Source organism: Procambarus clarkii, chromosome 45 (assembly GCF_040958095.1).
Source record: "Procambarus clarkii isolate CNS0578487 chromosome 45, FALCON_Pclarkii_2.0, whole genome shotgun sequence".
Taxonomy (NCBI): domain Eukaryota; kingdom Metazoa; phylum Arthropoda; class Malacostraca; order Decapoda; family Cambaridae; genus Procambarus; species Procambarus clarkii.
This window is the reverse complement of record NC_091194.1, coordinates 11,071,661-11,091,442: the sequence shown is the minus strand read 5'-3', so window position 1 is coordinate 11,091,442 and position 19,782 is coordinate 11,071,661. Positions and strand designations below refer to the sequence as shown.

Sequence of the window (19,782 nt, the reverse complement as noted above, 5' to 3'; positions counted from 1 at the left end):
ATTAGCTCTGATCAGAGTCAGTCACTGTGTGATCGAGTAGTATATAGTGTTCAAACTAATATTATGTGAGTTCTAAGCGCATATATGAGGGATTACAGAGTATCATTCCTTTACACGAGGATATTGCCAAATTTGAGAGCATGCAATTCGAGCGCTCATAAATTTTCTTATCGTAATTCTCGATAGCTTATATTTTTTTTTACATTTTCCGTATAATCAGATAATTAGCATCGGTATATAGGGAAGGAGCGCCTCGCCCTCGTATATTAGTGAGCGGGAGGAACTGGTAGGAGGAAGTTTACCTTCGTAACACAGCGACGGGCATAGAGGAGTGAAAACTCTTGCTCTTACGGACGCTTCCTCTCATATGGAAGCCTCTTATACGGACGCCTCTACTATTACGGACTCTTCTACACATACGGGCGCTTCCTCTCATATAGACCCGCATCTGGTATACGGATCATACCACTCTCTTCTCATACGGGACTCGCTCATACGACTACAGCCCTCCACTGACACGGACCCTCCGCTCTTACAAAGTTCTTCACTTAGTCCGCAAATGGCTGTTAGGGATATATATGATGTCCCAGTCGACGTGAGTAATTGCCTGTCTTACTTGCATATTGAGTAAATAATTGATTATATATTTTGATATATTTGTATAATTTATTTTAATATAAGTCTAAAATGTGTATGTCGACAAAATTGCTGAGATGTTCAACGTATTATTTTCTGAGGTTTTTGGTTTGGTGTTAAGCCTATCAATCTCTGGAGGGTTATTAAGGCCTATCAACCTCTGGAGGGTTATTAAGGCCTATCAACCTCTGGAGGGTTATTATGGCCTATCAATCTCTGGAGGGTTATTAAGGCCTATCAACCTCTGGAGGGTTATTAAGGCCTATCAACCTCTGGAGGGTTATTAAGGCCTATCAATCTCTGGAGGGTTATTAAGGCCTATCAATCTCTGGAGGGTTATTAAGGCCTATCAACCTCTGGAGGGTTATTAAGGCCTATCAATCTCTGGAGGGTTATTAAGGCCTATCAATCTCTGGAGGGTTATTAAGGCCTATCAATCTCTGGAGGGTTATTATGGCCTATCAATCTCTGGAGGGTTATTATGGCCTATCAATCTCTAGAGGGTTATTAAGGCCTATCAATCTCTGGAGGGTTATTAAGGCCTATCAACCTCTGGAGGGTTATTAAGGCCTATCAATCTCTGGAGGGTTATTAAGGCCTATCAATCTCTGGAGGGTTATTAAGGCCTATCAACCTCTGGAGGGTTATTAAGGCCTATCAATCTCTGGAGGGTTATTATGGCCTATCAACCTCTGGAGGGTTATATAGTGACGGAGGGTGTGCGAATAATGTAACTGACACAGTTTACATTTGGTCAGGCTGGAGTCGACCAATCGTTTTCTGACACTCTGAAAGTCTATATACAGGGTAGACTGGTTTAAATTTCCACCTGTGACTAAGTATTTTCACGTTAATGTTATCCAGAGATGCGTGCTGGGGACTGCGATGTTGGTGTCGATCTCTGGGGCCACGGCTGGCATCACCATGTGGTTCACTGTCGGGTACTCCCAGATCGTCCTCATCCTCCTCTGTTCCTGCTGTAAGTAAACTCAACAACAATACAATACAATTTTATTTAGGTAAGGTACATACATACAATAAATATTTACAAGGATTGTTTAACTTATAGGTATAGCTAGTACATACAATGCCTAAAGCCACTATTACGCAAAGCGTTTCGGGCATACTCGTGTACTGTGAAAGCGTTTGGGCTACGTTTCCTTACGCCTGATGGACCTGTTCACACCTAACAGTATATAGATACCTGGGGGTTAATTGATGATTGTGGGGGTTGCAACCTGGAGAAAGACAGTTGTTAGTCTTAGGTGACCTTTCGTCTGATGCTTCTGTTCACTTAACAGTGCACATAGTGTCCTGCAACAGCAACAGGATTCATCAAATATTTAAGTGTCTATTTACGAAACGTGTACATCTTTCCTCGGTAATGGGTGGCATATTTTACAGTTATTAAACAGTTCATGAGCTTGACAGCACTACGAGGATGTGCACAACTGTAATACCCTTGGGCTCTGCAGTTTCCAAACTCGTAAACTGTTTACTAAATACAGACTAAGATGACATGATCAAGGACAGGTGTACAGGTTTACTAGACACGTAAATGCTTGATGAATCCTGGCCCTGGAGATAGTAAACTATTGTGTGTTGCATCCTGAGGAAGGTCAGTCATTAACCTAAGGGGAAACCTTGAAATTCCTCATAAGGTTTCCTGTCCCTCGACAATGGAAACCAAACATTTGCATGCCACACACACACAAACAGATAAACTGACAGACGCAAACATACACAGACCCACAGTTGTAGACACAAATAAAATATAAGCGGAATGTTCAAATTAAGGAACAGTAGAAAGAGAAGACATAATTGGAAACTGGAAACACAGATGTATCACAGGGATGTCAGAAATAACTTCTTCAGTCCCAGACTCGTAAATAAGTGGAATAGACGTTGCGAGGAAGTTGTCGAAGCCAAATCGCTACGCAGCTTTAAATATCACTGTGATAAAATAAACGAGTTAAATAAAATCCCGCTGCACTGAATCAATGATGGCTGAACGGCGGGGCTAAGATGCTCGACCATACAAGCTCAACTAGGTGAGTACACAAGAATGACAGATGTAGACACAGCCACACGCAGACAGGTATAAACACATTGATACACCAACAGTCATATACTAATTGTCCCAAACATAAACACACAAACACCCTAAAGAATGTTCAACTTGAAACCATGTAAGCAACTTGAAGGTGGGAACGTGGCGCAACTTAAAACAAGACTTGTACTTTAGACGCCGGATATCTTTGCAGGTGTGGTGTCTGCGTTGATACTGATTGGTCTGGCGTTGTCCCGTTCTCGCACCCGAAGGTCATCACCCACTACTCCAGCTCCGGCCCTCGACCTCCCGCCGGCTTACCGCAACACCTGGAGACTGGAATTCGCTAAGAAAATCCCAGGTGACGTCAGCTACGAACACGAGGGCATGGATCAGCCCAAAAATGACATCCCCGGCAGAGGAGACGCTCGCTCCATCTGGGATCACTGGCCAGGAAGTGCAGCGGGCGATGCTGGTCCCACGGACAATGCCTCTACTGTGTACACTATCTCTGAAGTTCGACTAGCTAGCACTTCTTCAGGAAATGCTGACTTCAGAATGTCTCCTGAAGTCAGCCAACATCAGCATGTTTCAAGTCGTCAAAATCTAAGCATCGGTGAGTTTGCCGGAGACCTGAGTCACGCGGAGGTCCACACTCAGTCAAGTCACGGTGTTGGCGCGTCCACTGATGATGGTTTGCCTCGCTTTGAAGACCTGGAACTGGGATGAGTGACCAGTAAGGAATAACCTGAATGTAGCTTAGTGGTCTACGTCACAATCGAGGGATCCAGGTTACATCCCCGGGCAGGACAGAAACTATTAGGAACGTTTCCTTTCACCTGTTGCCTCTGCTCACCTGGTGGTAAGGTAGATACCAGGGAGTTAGGCAACTGTTGTGGGTTGCATCCTGGTGAAGGTCAGTAGGTAACCTAGGTGAAGGGGGCTTTGACAAGCCTAAATACAGGCGTCCTGTCGCCGACTATGGGAATTTAAGTCTCAAAATTTCCAACAGTCACAAACTTCTCAAGACAGCTAAAATCTCAAGGAATTCTGCAACGAAGTTGATAATATCGTAAAGACCTTGTCACTCTATTTGCACTTCTCAGACTGCAAAGATATGTCTCAAAGGCTAGTTGATGGAAGTACAGTCCTGAAGAATGTGGCAGGATGATCCGGAAATAATGCATCTCCCAGAGATCCAAAAATTATCACAGTAAGCCGTCCAAAATATCATCACCAGAACCATTTTCTTTAATGTTTCTCATTCTGTTAAGGGGCGAATGTGATAACCCCCAACTGCCTTAAATATCAGACTAAATTTTTTTTTTTAAATTTTGCCCCGAGGGGCGAGTTTATTGGGCAGCGCCACTCATCTTGTGAGTGGACACACCGCCATAGCAGCATGTACAACACTCCCCAATAGGAAGAAAACCCGCTGGGTTGTTCATCCTGTCACTTGTACCCAGACACAGCTGGGACTTGCTTCCCAACGCAAGTTTTCTGTTGGTTGTCAGCTTATTTGGTGTTATGCTAACAGACGAGTCCGATCCTGGATGATACATATAGTTTTCACCTTCATAAGGTTTTTTTATAAGTTATATATACATTTTTCACTGTCTCCTTTCAATCCCCGACCGTCCAAGTGGTTGGACACCATTCCTTCCCACCATCTCTGGGAATTCTCAATATCTGCTGATGTAGACCTGACCAAATGTAAACTGTGTCAACAAAATTATTCGCACACCCTCCGTCACTATGTGATGGAGTGCAAAAAGGTACATGAATTCAGAGACAATTCTATAACAAATGTTCAAGATGTGTGTAAATATTTTATTCAAAATGATCTGCTACCAGAAATCCTAGCCAAATATCCCCAGTTTGCTAACTGTTGGTAGTAACTGAGTGATTATAACCTATCCACCGCTGCCCACTGGATGGGGGGCTGTGTGCAGGACAAACATATCAATTGTGACACTAGCTCTCCACATATGTCAGTTGCTTAATTCAGAAACTGTACTTGTGGTCGATCTCGAACCCATTGATGATGTGACGACTTATACTAAATTTTGTAACTAGCTCATCAAGATTGTAACTTGCTTAGCTAAATGAATTGTGGGGTTCAGTCCCTGAGCCCATTATGTGCCTCTGTAACCCTTTCCACTACCGCCCACAAGATGGGTATGGGTTGCATAATAAATGAACTAAACTAACTAGTGTGATATTGTAACATAAGCTAGAAATTAGGCTTTGAGTTTACACATGACAGGTGGCTGCAGGTAATGAATCTCTCAGTAGTGATCACTCCAATTGTAAACTGGCCGGGGAGGATTTACTGGGCACCAATCCTTAACTGTAGCCTCTGTTTATCCAACAGTAAAATGGATACTTGGTTGTTAAACGATTTGGCGGGTCGCATTCCGGGGAAAAATGGGATTAAGGACCTGCCCGAAACGCTATGCGTGCTAGTGGCTGTATAAGAATGTAAAATCTTTGTGTGTGTGTGTATATATATGTATATATATGTATATATATATATATATATATATATATATATATATATATATATATATATATATATATATATATAAATATATATATGTCGTACCTAGTAGCCAGAATGCACTTCTAGGCCTACTATGCAAGGCCCAATTTGCCTAATAAGCCAAGTTTTCATGAATTAATTGTTTTTCGACTACCTAACCTACCTAACCTAACCTAACCTAACTTTTTCGGCTACCTAACTTAACCTAACCTATAGAGATAGGTTAGGTTAGGTAGGGTTGGTTAGGTTCGGTCATATACCTATGTTAATTTTAACTCCAATAACAAAAAACTGACCTTATACATTATGAAATGGGTAGCTTTATTATTTCATAAGAAAAAAATTAGAGAAAATATATTAATTCATGAAAACTTGGCTTATTAGGCAATTTGGGCCTTGCATAGTAGGCTGAGAAGTGCGTTCTGGCTACTAGGTACGACATTATATATATATATATATATATATATATATATATATATATATATATATATATATATATATATATATATATATACAAAAATAAATAATAAAAGCTGTGAACAAATTCAAATAAGTTTATTGAGGTATAAATACACAAAGATGTAGCTCAAGCTATTCTCACCCCGTTTCTGTGAACAGGATTTTGGGCACACGCTTCAACACAATATATGTGAATAGCAGGACACTGCTGTGTACCTATGTTTGTTAATGAAACAAAAAACCTAGCCCAGGTTCTTTCATATTGGTCAGAATTGTTAATTGGCGAGAAGCGTACGTAATATTAACCTGCAGACAAATGCGTACGAATTCAGTTTTGTATGATTGCACCAATTATCATCATCTATTCCCCCATCGCCCGACCACTTGAACTGGACGGTAGAGCCAGTCCAAGTGGTCGGGCACCATGCCTTCTCTCCTTCCCATCTGTCAGCCACTTGGATGGACGGTATAGCGACGGTCTCGGTCTCGACATGCAGGTCGGCGTTCAATCCCCGACCGTCCAAGAGGTTGGACACCATTCCTTCTCCACTGTCCCATCCCAAATCCTTATCCTGGCCCCTTTCAAGTAATATATGGTCGTAATGGCTTGGTACTTTCTCCTGATAATTACCATACCTCTTCCCTCTTTATAGATATACATTTTGATTATAGCAATTATCTGTGATTACCTGTAATCTCAGTCAAGGGTTATCTTAGTAATGACCTAGTTAGCACTGAGGATAAATGACAACGATTTGACGTGATTTTTAAATATGTATAATGTTGGAATTAAAGAATACACGCGCTTAATTGAAACATTATCCTTCTTTAAAGTATAACACATACCATTGCTACCACCGTCAAAGTACCACTGCTCTCACCACCACCAACAATGAAGCAGGACTAAAGTACACTTAAGTGCATGTTTAACACAGTAGCAGGGGTGTATCTTTCAGAGTATGGCCACAATGTTTTTCGGGGAAGAATGTAGAAAAAAATTGAGAGATACGGTTGGAAATAGAATCAGTATAGACACATACTCTGAGTTTGGTGTTGGACTTAATGCCTACTTTAAAGCACTCTCAAATGAGATTTGATAGTAGTAGATAGTAGGTATACAGCACGTATATACACCGAGAGGTGTATACGTGCTGTATACCGCTCTCTGTGTCTATATTCCTGTAGTGTGTGTGTGTATTCCGTGTGTATACATTCCTTGTGACATTTTCTTTTCAACTACAGAGACACTGTGCTAGATTACAGAGCTCAGTACTACGCTACAAAGACTCTGTGCTAGGCTGCAGAGATTCTCTGCTAAGCTACCAAGAAACTATGCTAGACTATAGACACTGTGCTAGGCTACAAAGGGCGTATTAGATTGCAGAGATCACACTAGGCTAAAGTCTCTGTGTTAGGCTATATAGACTGTTAACTTCAGAGTGACTGTACTAGGCTACAGAGACTCTGATCTAGATAACAGACTGTGATAGACTGCAGCGTCTATGATAGGCTACATAGACTCTGTGCTAGTTTACAGTCTCTGTGATCGGCTACAGAGACTACTAGGCTACACAGTGTCTGTCTTGGCTACACAAACTATGAACTAGTCTTGAGAGAACAAGTATAGACTACAATGTGTTATCATCGCTTAAATAACGCTCCACTCGTGAAAACTCGCCAATAAAGCCGTTATTAGTAATTAGTAAGTGTTTACACCCCTGCCATTAAAGCGAGCTATACTTGGCCATGAAAGTTCAAAGGAGCATATTATCGTTATAATTACTCAAAGGATTAGCGATATCGTTCATCACGGTGTAGGAGGGTCGGGGAGTGGGCCGCGACGCCGGAATTACTGGGAGCAAACCCTCCTCCCGTGGCCCTAAGGAGGGGCAGGATATTTTAAGACAGATCAACACATTGGGTAATTGGTTGTGTGGAGAGGTGTAGGCTGGCTGGCTGTTGCCTGGGGGAAAGAGGGCTTCGGTACCGGCCTCAGTTCCTTGTGTTACTCCTTCCAGGTGTTATATGTTGTCATACGGCTCGACGCTTTCTCATGTGCTGGACAACTCGGCCCCTTTAGTTGGCGTTGATGATGTTATTGCTGACATTGATGCGGTTGTTGACCTAAATTATTGGGACCGTCTCAAGGCTCACAAAATGTACTCTCTGGTAAAGGGGGACACGAGAGAGGTATTATATAATGTACTTGTGAAGGATAATGGACAAAAACACAGCACCGGTCCTGTGCCAGGTAAGCCCACTACGGGCTCACCATAGCCCGTGCTCCATCATGTTCTGTGATAATGAAACACTTGTTCACTGAGAATTATAATGTATAATATACAAACTTATGTGTAATGTATACATAAGTTTGCCTTGTAAAACTTATGTGTATATGATTTATATTGTATTTTCTTAAATATTTATACAAAAAAGAGAGGAATAGAGGTGCTATAAACACAATCAGAGAACACTGAATAAACATCAGAGGTCCTCGGCGGCTCAACACCCTCCCAGCAAGCATTAAAAATATTACCGGAGCAAATGTGGACTTCCTAAAAAAAATTAGGCTTCTTCCTTTTTTGAAGTGTCGGACCAACCGGATTGTAGTGGATACATGAGCCTGCGGGCCGCACCATACAACAGCCTGCTGCACCAAGGTATCACCAGACAAGTCTGTCCCCCCTAGCCAGTATTGAGGAGTATAAGAACTTTCAGAACACCCTCCAGGTATACTCCAGGAATAATATTGTTCTCTAAAGCAAGCCTGTCATTAATTATGGTCTTGTAAGTGTGCAGTCGTTATTAATTACAGTGGTAATTACTTCAGTAGTAATTACTTAACTGATGGAGAAGCGTGATAGGGGTATATTGTCACTCTTCTCTTGTCACACGCTGATCCAGATATCATGATAACCTGCTCCCCCAACACTTACCCGTAATTAGTACATGTTCACCATGGTCGTTGTTTCATAAGACGCATATTGCTCTCAATGAAAAAACTTTTACGCTTTATTTTTTTTGTATCTTCCTGGTAACATGTTTAACCCGTGTTATGAGCCTGACCTTCAGTCCTGTCGATCCTGGCCACCACTGTGTCGCGCTCTCTGTGGCACCTTCTGTTGTACACAGGCTTCGGATCTAATCAAATCATAGTTCTTAATACTGGTGCTTCCTGGTCCTTGGGCGTCAGTTATGTCTCGTCTGTCAGACCTGAGTGGTTGGTTAGCAAGGTCTAGTTACACTTCAGCCTTATTACATGCTAATTTGACCGCAGTATATGTGTTATCATGATGGGGTTATATTTGTGTGAGATGGTGTCCATACAGAAAAATTAATTCTTTATTCTGTGCAGCGAGCAAGTTATTTATTATTGATATTATGAAGTTCCTGCGGTCGATCTTGCAGAAGTTTTCAAGTGCTTGAAGAACAGATTTTGAATCAGAACATTATTCCTTCAATGCTTGTTTAGTGAAATAGCAGCTTGTTGTGATTGTGTAGAGTTCAGCCAGTTGAGAATCGATTTGAGAATGGTCCAGGACGGACCGAAACGTCGTCGTCCCTTCAACTTCTAGTGTGTGGTCTGGTCAACATACTTCAGCCACGTTATTGTGACTCATCGCCTGCATTCAGTCAGTTATTTATTTATTTATTTATTTATTTATTTATTTATTTATATATATATAATAGTTCTTACATTCTTCTACAGCCACTTGTACAGTCCTTAATCTTAATTCTCCCTGGAATACGACCCGCCAAATCGTTTAACAACCAGGTACCGATTGACTGATAAAGATTAAGCCACCCAAGAGGTGGCACGGGCATGAATAGCCCGTAAAACCAGGTACCTATTTTACTGTTGGCTAAACAGAGGCTACAGTTAAGGATTGGGGCCCCGTAAATCCTCCCCGGCCAGGATACGAACCTGGGCCAAAGCGCCCGCGAAAAACCATGCAAGTGTCTTACCACTACGCCACGGGGACTGCTAAAGTTGTTAAACCTGGCAGCTGTCTTTAAAGTGCCAATTGTTTAACCTGGCACTGATGGTCAATGTGCAGGTATTATTTATCCTGCCCGAAACGCTGCGCGTACTAGTGGCTTTACAAGAATGTAATTACTATGCTATGTATCCTCACAATCCCAATGTACCTTCTTGTATATAAATAAATAAATAAATAAATAAATTTATATAAAACCACATGATGCTCCAGTTCGTCCTATTAACGACTGGACTGAGCCATTGGTGCCACGCAGTGCACGTGAGGTCTTAGGTTATTGATGGAGGAGACAATTGTTTCAAGTATCTTGTGACCATATTCCCTCTGTTTTTCCTCTTTTAGAGTTGTAGAGTCCAACTAGTTCCCTTAACCTATCCTTATAGCTTAAACCTATTAACTCTGACATTAATCTTATTGCTAACCTCTGTATCTAGTAAGATATTCTAGTATTGATCTACTAGAGGGTGTGTTGAGTGACTTGAAAAAAAGAGTCCTGACTAAAGTTTCTGAATGTATTCTAATGTTTGCCGGCGTCCCATATGATGCTGATGTAACTAATGTAAGCTCTCAGTGTATATATATATATATATATATATATATATATATATATATATATATATATATATATATATATATATATATTACATAAAGCTACCATGAGTCTGGTAATGACATGAAGCCGCGCTGGCCCGGGGCTCATTTGAAGGCTTCTAATTATCAACAGTAATGGAAGAATGTTTATCCGACTCTCGTTTTAGTAAGAAAGCTTTGGTAATGAGGCGACCTTCTCACACGGGCTGCTCTCTGACCTTTCACTGTGAGGGGAGAATGGAAGGGAAGGCGGAGATTGAAAGGGAAGGTGCCTTATTTGTGCTCTTCTGGCCTACCTCATCCACGTTCTCCTTTCCCTATCTTTTTTTCTTCTATCTTCCACCTTTCTTCACTCCTTTTTCTCTCACTCTCCTTAATTCTATCTTCATTCCATTTTCTCTTATTTACCTCTCTCTTCCTTGCTTTCCCAGTTGAATATTCTTCTCCACTCTCTCCTCTCCTTCCATTATCCCCTCCTCCCTCTCTCTTCCCTCACCGACTCTCTCCTTCCCTCTCTCCCTCCTCCCCCCCCTCTCCCCACCTCTGCCACCATTGCCCAGAATCCATAACCATTAGTGTCTGAGTGTTGGGGGTGGAGCGCCGGAGCTATTGGTATAATGGCACTGTATTTGCAACTGTTTTTTTTATACTTGGGAATGTTCTTTGTGTGTGTGTGTTACGAGACTTATTGCTATATATATGTATTGTCTCACATATTGATCTTGTCTCACATACTTTGGATCATACGGGTCTTGAACACGAGCCTCAATGCATCACCAGCAAGCATTCTGCTTTAGGCAGTCACGTTGCTCTATAAATAATGGTTGTGCTTTACACTTGATGGCTGAGACAAATCTTCAGAGATGATGGCGCACCCATTAGTTAGCCCCCATTAACCGGGAGAACTGGCTATGGGCATTCCTGTCCCGCGAGTCAGGCACCTTCAGACACCCTTGAATGCCCGGCAAATATTTACGCTCCCTCACCTGTTTCTCGGGAGCGTAAGTCATGGGCCATTAATATCATGAGCATTTATGGTTCGTCGGGGGTTTCCTGCCGCAAGTGAGGTGGCGAGGCTTCCCACGGAGGGAAGTGTTTCAAGATGTAGGGGAGAGACATGTAGGGGAGCCTGTCGGCTGAGCGGACAGCACGCTGGACTTGTGATCCTGTGGTCCCAGGCGCCGGCGAGAAACATTGGGCAGAGTTTCTTTCACCCCTATGCCCCTGTTACCTAGCAGTAAAATAGGTACCTGAGTGTTAGTCAACTGTCACGGGCTGCTTCCTGGGGGTGGAGGCCTGGTCGAGGACCGGGCCGCGGGGACACTAAAAAAGCCCCGAAATCATCTCAAGATAACCTCAAGATAACCTGCTCTCCGTTTCTTGACTTACTCTCAAAATATTTATTGGTCCTCCAAAGTCTTGAACACATTCCTTACGCAGTTTTAAACTTTGTTAACTAGGCTGCGGGGACGCTAAGTCCCGAAATCATCTCAAGATAACCTCAAGATAACCATCACAGTGATAGTGTGGCAGGCATGTTAAGACATGACCTCTGACCCTTCCCGGCACTCTTTTTTCCATTCTACCTAAATAACGAATCGTAATTATTATATACTAAATTCTGGGCATTTTTATTTTTCACGTAAAAATCCAACGTGTTTTATTACTCTGTCGAGAAAGATCGTTTAGCATAATTATATAAATTTTCCTTGTCAAGCCTTCCACAATTTTCCAAATTTATTAGATAAAAGTCTTAATTTTATGGTTTCTCAGTTTTCGCTTCACTGTTTCTCTTTGTTCGTTTTGCTGTTTGTGATGGTTCGATATGTACTAAGTGGTTCCAGGGGCGTGTGGCGACCCTTAGTCTCCCGGGTGTTAATTACTCTCCTCTGTGTAGCCGTCGTATTATGTGTTAACATTACATACAAAGGCATGTGATAACACGACTCTTTCTTTTTCTTACCTCTCCTTAATTTAATATTTTACCTGAGAGGACTAATTTATTGGTCAATATAAATAAAATTTATAATCACTCATCTTGTGAGTGAACATTCCCAGCATGGGTAGGTATTGGTCAGCGTCACTCATCCCGAGTGAAAATGCCGCCATAGTGGCAGTACTGGACACCGTCTCTCATCCTGTGAGTGGACAAACTATAATAATGACTATATTGGACAGCGTCTCATTCTATGAGTGAATATACCGCCATAGCAGCAGTAAAATACCACAAATATGAAGAAATTGTTGACAAAAACATTGTATAGGTGGCCTTTTCTATATTCTCCTTGTTCTTCATAATCTTATTTTTAGGTTAATATTTGTACTCGTATTCTTTGTTTCCATTCTTGGCATGTTGAAATGTTTAATGTTGTCGTGCCGAAATGTTTGCTGTGTTGAAATGTGTATAGTTGCAATAATGAAATGCTTGTACTGATGCAATATTTGTAGGCTACTGGCTTTAGATGACAACAGTAGGCTACTGTTGTCTGCTGTTTCAGCTGGTCCGTTTGTACCACTCTCATATTGATCTCTTTTATCCTATTAATATTAATACTTTGTGAAGAAAGAGAGAGAGAGAGGCTGTAAAGAAGAGTTCCCTATACCTCTACTGAATATGCCATATACTGAATATGCCGTCACTGTAAGGACCTCAACGAATATGCAATGACCTGACCTTCGTCGTCTTCATGTTTTAATCAAGTGTAAACACATCAAGCACTGTGTACTCCCCCCCTAGTGTACATCAGGGTGTACCGTAGTATTAGCAGTAAGTGGACAATGATTGTGTACAACACGCCAGGAGGGAGGAGGAGGAGTACTGGGGTTGGGGGTTGAGAGAGAGTGGGGGAAGGGAGGGTAAAAATGCTGTCTGAGGGGGACCAAGGACTCAGTTGCTCGCCAACTATCGTGTTGGAAGGTTGTGTAGTTAGCAGCCCGCTCGGAGGAGTAGTCTTTGTGGCTTTTTTAGGTTTTGAACTGCAACGTTCAAAGAAGCGTCAATAGATACGAAGAATTTTTGTCGATGTTTACATTATGTCTGGAGTAATGCTGTCGTTGTATTGAAATACTGTACCATGAATTGTAATAAACAATTTTTACTTGAATTTACGCGTTGCGTATTATGAAAATAATGCGACATAAGCTCTGAGGTAAACTAGTAAACTACTCTGACCACAGACACAAGTCTACCGTAATCTTGAGTAACTATTTTAATGGTTCAAAGGAATGTAGAACCTTAGTAAATTATACAAATTTCATAATGTGTAACAAGCTTTTCTTTCATACATATATTCAGGTACATTATACGACAAATACAAATATATGAAGAACAGTAGTCTGTACGACTGCACACTTGATAATTACTAGTATAACAGCGAACTAGAGATAAGATATTACAGTATATGTAATTACATTTTCCGTATTGGAGATAAAGTTGTGTTTTTTTCGCCTGGTTGCCCAGGATAGCAAGTGGCTTAGTTTTCACCGTCGTCCAGCACCAGATGTTTGAAGATAATGACAAAAATCATGTCCAATCGTGATATTAAAGATTATTGTGTTGATATTCTCACACGCGGAGGCTGTTTAATTAAGAACTAAGCTATCAGAGAAAAATCCCCCACACAGCGAAAGGGTCTGAAACTATGAATCCATTCATGGCTCTTTAAAGTCCCTGTAGCCAATCAAGTGAGACAAGAAAATAATATTTATAACCCAATTGTGGGTTTTACAAATCGGTTAAAATATGATGATGCTACTAAAACCAAGATAAACCAATCTAGAACCAACACTGTTTCTTCAACAGTACTCGAACTGAGGACTATTGTATTGCTTGCCTAGCAATTGATAGCAAACTGAACTCCGCGACTTCTTACATACTTTAATTATTCTCAAAGCAAGGCGGAAACAACAGGTGTCGTTTCCAACAAGAGGAACCAACATGAGAATGGTCGGGGTCACACTAATGCTCACAGGCTTGGCGGCCACCACGCAAGGTAAGCCATATATTTTCTTCCTCAAATATACCCCCTGATTGTCTCTCATATAACATATAGTTGAGAATAAAAATGGTCACCGTGATCTATTTAACATGTTCTGTTAAGTGTAATTTGAATATATTTATTGCTGAGATATATTTTTGTTTGCATATACCTCTCTCCTGTCATATAATTATTTCATTCGCAGGGGGTTCAGTTCCTGAACCCATTATGTGCCTCTGTAACCCTTACCATTATCGCCCACAGGATGGGTATGGGGTGCATAATAACTAAATAAAATTACAAAATTTAAACAAGGAAGAAGGTTGAGACCAGGGAATTATTATTTCAATATCAAATCGAGGAATATCAATTTGTTCAAAGTGAGAGACAATTATATCAAGAGTGTCAAATAAGGAATTAAAATAAATGTACACTGAAATTGTTTTTAGAATGAGCTGAATGAAATTAATGATAGCCTAATGATAGGACACACACACACACACACACACACACACACACACACACACACACACACACACACACACACACACACACACACACACACACACACACACACACACAAGATTCTCAGAAGAATTGATAAGGTAGATAAAGTCAGTTTATTTAACACAAAGGGCACACGCGCAAGGGGACACGGTGGAAATTGAGAACCCAAATGAGCCATAGCGACATTAGAAAGAACTTTCTTAGTGTCAGAGTAGTTAACAAATGGAATGCATTAGGAAGGGTTGTGATGGAGGCTGACTCCATACACAGTTTCAAATGTAGATATGATAGAGCCCAGTAGGCTCAGGATTCTGTACACTGGTTGATTGACAGTTAAGAGGCGAAACCAAAGAGTCGGAGCTTAACCCCCGCAAGCTGAATTAGGTGAGTATGAACACAAATTCCAGGTTCCCAAGCCCTGGCATATATATATATATATATGATATATCACAAAAACACATTATGCGTAAGTTTCCATATCGGAAAATCAAACGAAAGTAACCCGAATGCCTTGTGATAATCTACCGACCTCCAGTTAATAATACTAAATTGTGATTTTTATTTGTGTATTATCATAAATATATATATATATATATATATATATATATATATATATATATATATATATATATATATATATATATATGTAGGAGGCGTTAGACAGGACACTCTCGCAGAGTCAGTGGAGCGCAGTAAATGCTGTGCACGAGAAACTGGTAAACACAATAATTATAAGTCAGCAAATTGCTGGGCTTAGGGTGGGAGGGTGTGACGCTTGGGTTGCTTAGGGTGGGAGGGTGTAACGCCTGGGTTGCTTAGGGTGGGAGGGTGAGACGCCTGGGTTGCTTAGGGTGGGAGGGTGTGACGCCTGGGTTGCTTAGGGTGGGAGGGTGTGACGCTTGGGTTGCTTAGGGTGGGAGGGTGTGACGCCTGGGTTGCTTAGGGTGGGAGGGTGAGACGCCTGGGTTGCTTAGGGTGGGAGGGTGAGACGCCTGGGTTGCTTAGGGTGGGAGGGTGAGACGCCTGGGTTGCTTAGGGTGGGAGGGTGAGACGCCTGGGTTGCTTAGGGTGGGAGGGTGAGACGCCTGGGTTGCTTAGGGTGGGAGGGTGAGACGCCTGGGTTGCTTAGGGTGGGAGGGTGAGACGCCTGGGTTGCTTAGGGTGGGAGGGTGTGACGCTTGGGTTGCTTAGGGTGGGAGGGTGTGACGCCTTAATTAAAGTAAATTTTTTTATTTCATTTATGTAAGCGTGTTGCCTCCTAAGAGCCTCGCTAGGCTGTATCATTACGTTGATTCGTTAGCAAGATATCCGCCGGCTGTTTTAATTACTCCTAGGGACAGAAGGATAGATATAAAGATAGCACAGGAGCGCCAGCAAATAAGCACAAAGTCATTATACATTTTTTTAAATATTCTGAATATATATATATATATATATATATATATATATATATATATATATAAAAGTTATTGAATAAAGAAGTAAAAAAAGGGAGGGTGAAGGGCAACTGTCAGTCCTGACAACTTCTCCCGCTTGGTTGCTAAAGCTTAACAAACTCCTTTTCATCATGCTCTAAAGTAACCACAAACGAAACCTGTACATCTTTCCTCAATCATGGCGGCTTTGTTAGTATTTATGAACCCGTTTATTAGCTTGGGAGCGAGACGAGGTGGTTTATAACAATACTAACCACCTCGGGTTACGATGTTTCAGAGCTCGTAAATGGCTTAATAAATAGTGACTTGGCCGCCATGATCGAGGAAAGATGCACGGGCTTCGTACGTGGACACGTAACACTTAAGTGAATCTAGTGAAGAGAGCCTAGTGAATCCTGCTGGCCCACTTCAGAAGTTGATAGGCCTTATTAACACTGCAAAGGTTCATGGGATCTTAAGTCCAACACAACCACAACCGAATCAAGTCAGCCACACCCCGACCGCCAATCAAGTCAGCCACACCGCGACCGCCAATCAAGTCAGCCACACCCCGACCGCCAATCAAGTCAGCCACACCCCGACCGCCAATCAAGTCAGCCACACCCCGACCGCCAATCAAGCCAGCCACACCACGACCGCCAATCAAGCCAGCCACACCCCGACCGCCAATCAAGCCAGCCACACCCCGACCGCCAATCAAGTCAGCCATACCCCGACTGCCAATCAAGTCAGCCACACCCCGACTGCTAATCAAGCCAGCCACACCCCGACCGCCAATCAAGCCAGCAACACCCCAATCGCCAATCAAGTGATCTAGGAATTTGTGAGGTGCAACAGATAAAAATGTGGGTCGCATGGTAAAGTAGGTAATTATGTCGAGGATAACGAACGGTGCCGTGATTGGCCCATTATGGATCGTAGTTAACCGCTTCAAGGCGGAGCAATGAAGCTGAAAGCCACACAATCAAAACAGAAAAAAGGAATTAAAGAGGCTATGAAAATATGTCGAGGAATACTGTATTATGCTGGAGCACAAATATTCCTCTATAGACACAGATCAGTAGTGCATCGTTTTCTGAGGACGTATCAAAACACACAAATGTCTCACGACTAAAAAGCCTATAATTACCTTGAGATTGCGTCCGCGCCTGTCAATAGGCATGAGTAGGTTTGCTTCACTATTCACGAAATTGTTATATAAATAGTTTGTAGGCCTATGAAATACGGGAGTATTAAAATGAGCTCACGGGCTAAATGACTAGTCAGCAAGGTTCATTCAGCCTCTGATATTGCCTACCATTAATGCACAATGTTAATATGGTCTCTGGTTAATTAGTTACACCTGTCAGTATTATTTGGTATAGCTTATCATAATTAAATAAAAGTATTAAATAACTTATATTATTTAATAGACTGATGACATTTAATTAATTTGTTATATTTGCATATAATTACCAGAATGCAGATTTTTTATGTTGTATTACTAATTAGACTTCAGGCACTAAAAAGTTATCTTTTCTTTATACAGGTTTTTATTTGTTTATATATATATATATATATATATATATATATATATATATATAAATATATATATATATATATATATATATATATATATATATATATATATATATATATATATATATATATTTATATATATATATATATATATATATATATATATATATATATATATATATATATATTTGTCTTTTAAAGCTTTGTAAAATATAATTTTGTGTATAAGCATGTTACTCTCCCACAAGTCATCAAAAATGTTTGTACATGCCAACGGAATATTTACTCTTTTTGCAACAAATATTTGTCTTGGCAGTATGGAGCCAGTCGTCGCAGTTGCCGACTCCAGGGAGCCTCATATGCTACTCTTGCAAGCTTGACTTCCGCAAGAGAGAGTACCAGTGGGACCACCCGTGCCTTGGCCACCACAATAACCACACAGTCAGTGATGATTACCTTGTCCACTGTGGTAGAACTGACACTCTCTGTAGGGTAAGTGCATTATTATATTCATGGTGTAAGAGATTATATCATGGGGCAACAGGATATATACAATATATATGTATATATACTCCTTGCATTTTTTTGTTTAATTACATCAAATAATAATTTTAGCCTGCCTTTGAGAGTATATAATTTGAAGTGTGTATATTTGAACAGGTTGAGAGAACCGAGGTGAACGGCATATTGACTATGTTGAAGCGGGAGTGTACGAATATATGCTACGAGAGCTGCCGTCCCAAGGGCTTTGGTATCAACTACGAGTTATGTGTACAGTGCTGCGACAAGAATGGTTGTAACTCCATGTACCCACAAAGCGGCGTCCCGCCCCATATACCGTCCTCTTCATGGATTCCCATAGTGATAGGTTGCTGGGTTGTAACCCCAACTCTCTTCATGTAGAGGTGTCATTCCCACCAAGACTGGACTCTTAGTTCTCTTACAAGCTTTAAAGGATATTCCTATAATTGTATTTCCTACTTATAATTGTATATGTATATACTTATATTTTCGCGCATAACTGTATTTCCTTTTGGCTGTATAAGACATAGTAAATTATAGATTTGTTTTGGTATCACATCAGGTAGCCTCAATTTAGAATGATATTATTTCACTATTATGTTATGTACTTCTTTCCCCCAATAATAACTAAGCCTTAAAGTAAATAAAATTTAGCCTGTCGCCTTTTATTCCAAATATTAAAGCGTTGTCTGGGTTGATAGGTTATCATATATTTCCCTGTCTCGAAACAGCTGGATTTGTTCGTACTAAAGAAACTCTTAAGTCCTTACTATACTATCATGTTCCACAACCTAGTGTGATGTTAGCCGTACCGAGTCAATGTAACTGTATTTGTAACGTGTTTTTTGGGAACAAAAGTTCATGTTTGTAGCTTATTAATGTCATGTAGTTTCCTTACTAAGAGTTGCTACTGAGATCCAGCTCAAAGCACCCACATGCAGTACAGTGGAATTTGTATAAATAATCTATTCTTTCGGCGCTAACGGTCCTTTACGCTAATTATATATATATATATATATATATATATATATATATATATATATATATATATATATATATATATATATATATATATATATAATTTGAGTTTGCAGTATGCAGTTCTCGCGTAAATTGAGAAAAAATATCTTTAATTATAGGTTATTCATACAAGGCCACGGCTGATAGTAAGATAATGAGAAGAAATTATAATAAAAGTTTATGAAATAAAAGCGAACTTATATTTCGCTTAGTATGTTTATACTTTCGCAAATGTTTCTTATTGTCAATGTGCCTGAACACAGTATGAACACCGGTCTAATAAAAAACCGGTTTATTTAAGTGTGTATATATATGTCCTTAGTTCTGTAATGAAAGATGAGTTGGAAACGCTGTGGCAGCCCTTGAAGCTGGCCTGTATCCATCACCCAAGCCTGACACTGACAGTCGCATGTGTACACAATGATATTCTTTAATCATGGAAAGAGTTGCATGTTTTCGGGGTCAGATAGCCTTATAGTTAGTTGCCTTGGTGAAGTGACCCATTAGTCAAAGGCAAGTCCCTATG

The 19,782-nt window shown here is 40.8% G+C and overlaps 1 protein-coding gene across 2 annotated transcripts in view; it reads left to right on the top strand.

Annotated features, from left to right (window-relative positions):
• The window catches only part of LOC123770019 (uncharacterized), a 20,233-nt gene extending 677 nt beyond the window's left edge, over positions 1-19,556 (top strand). Inside the window, exons 1-4 of one of the 2 annotated variants that reach the window (XM_045761580.2) lie at positions 1-595; positions 1,501-1,615; positions 18,031-18,206; positions 18,375-19,556. The exon at positions 1-595 is cut by the window's left edge and continues 677 nt beyond it. In XM_045761580.2, coding sequence (XP_045617536.2) covers positions 368-595; positions 1,501-1,615; positions 18,031-18,206; positions 18,375-18,617 — 762 coding nt within the window. In that variant the 5' untranslated portion in view covers positions 1-367 and the 3' untranslated portion in view covers positions 18,618-19,556. Of the gene's footprint in view, positions 596-1,500; positions 1,616-2,900; positions 6,494-18,030; positions 18,207-18,374 lie in introns of those variants that run through there. The other variant, XM_045761579.2, reaches the window with a different exon arrangement.
• The last annotated feature ends 226 nt before the right edge of the window (positions 19,557-19,782 follow it).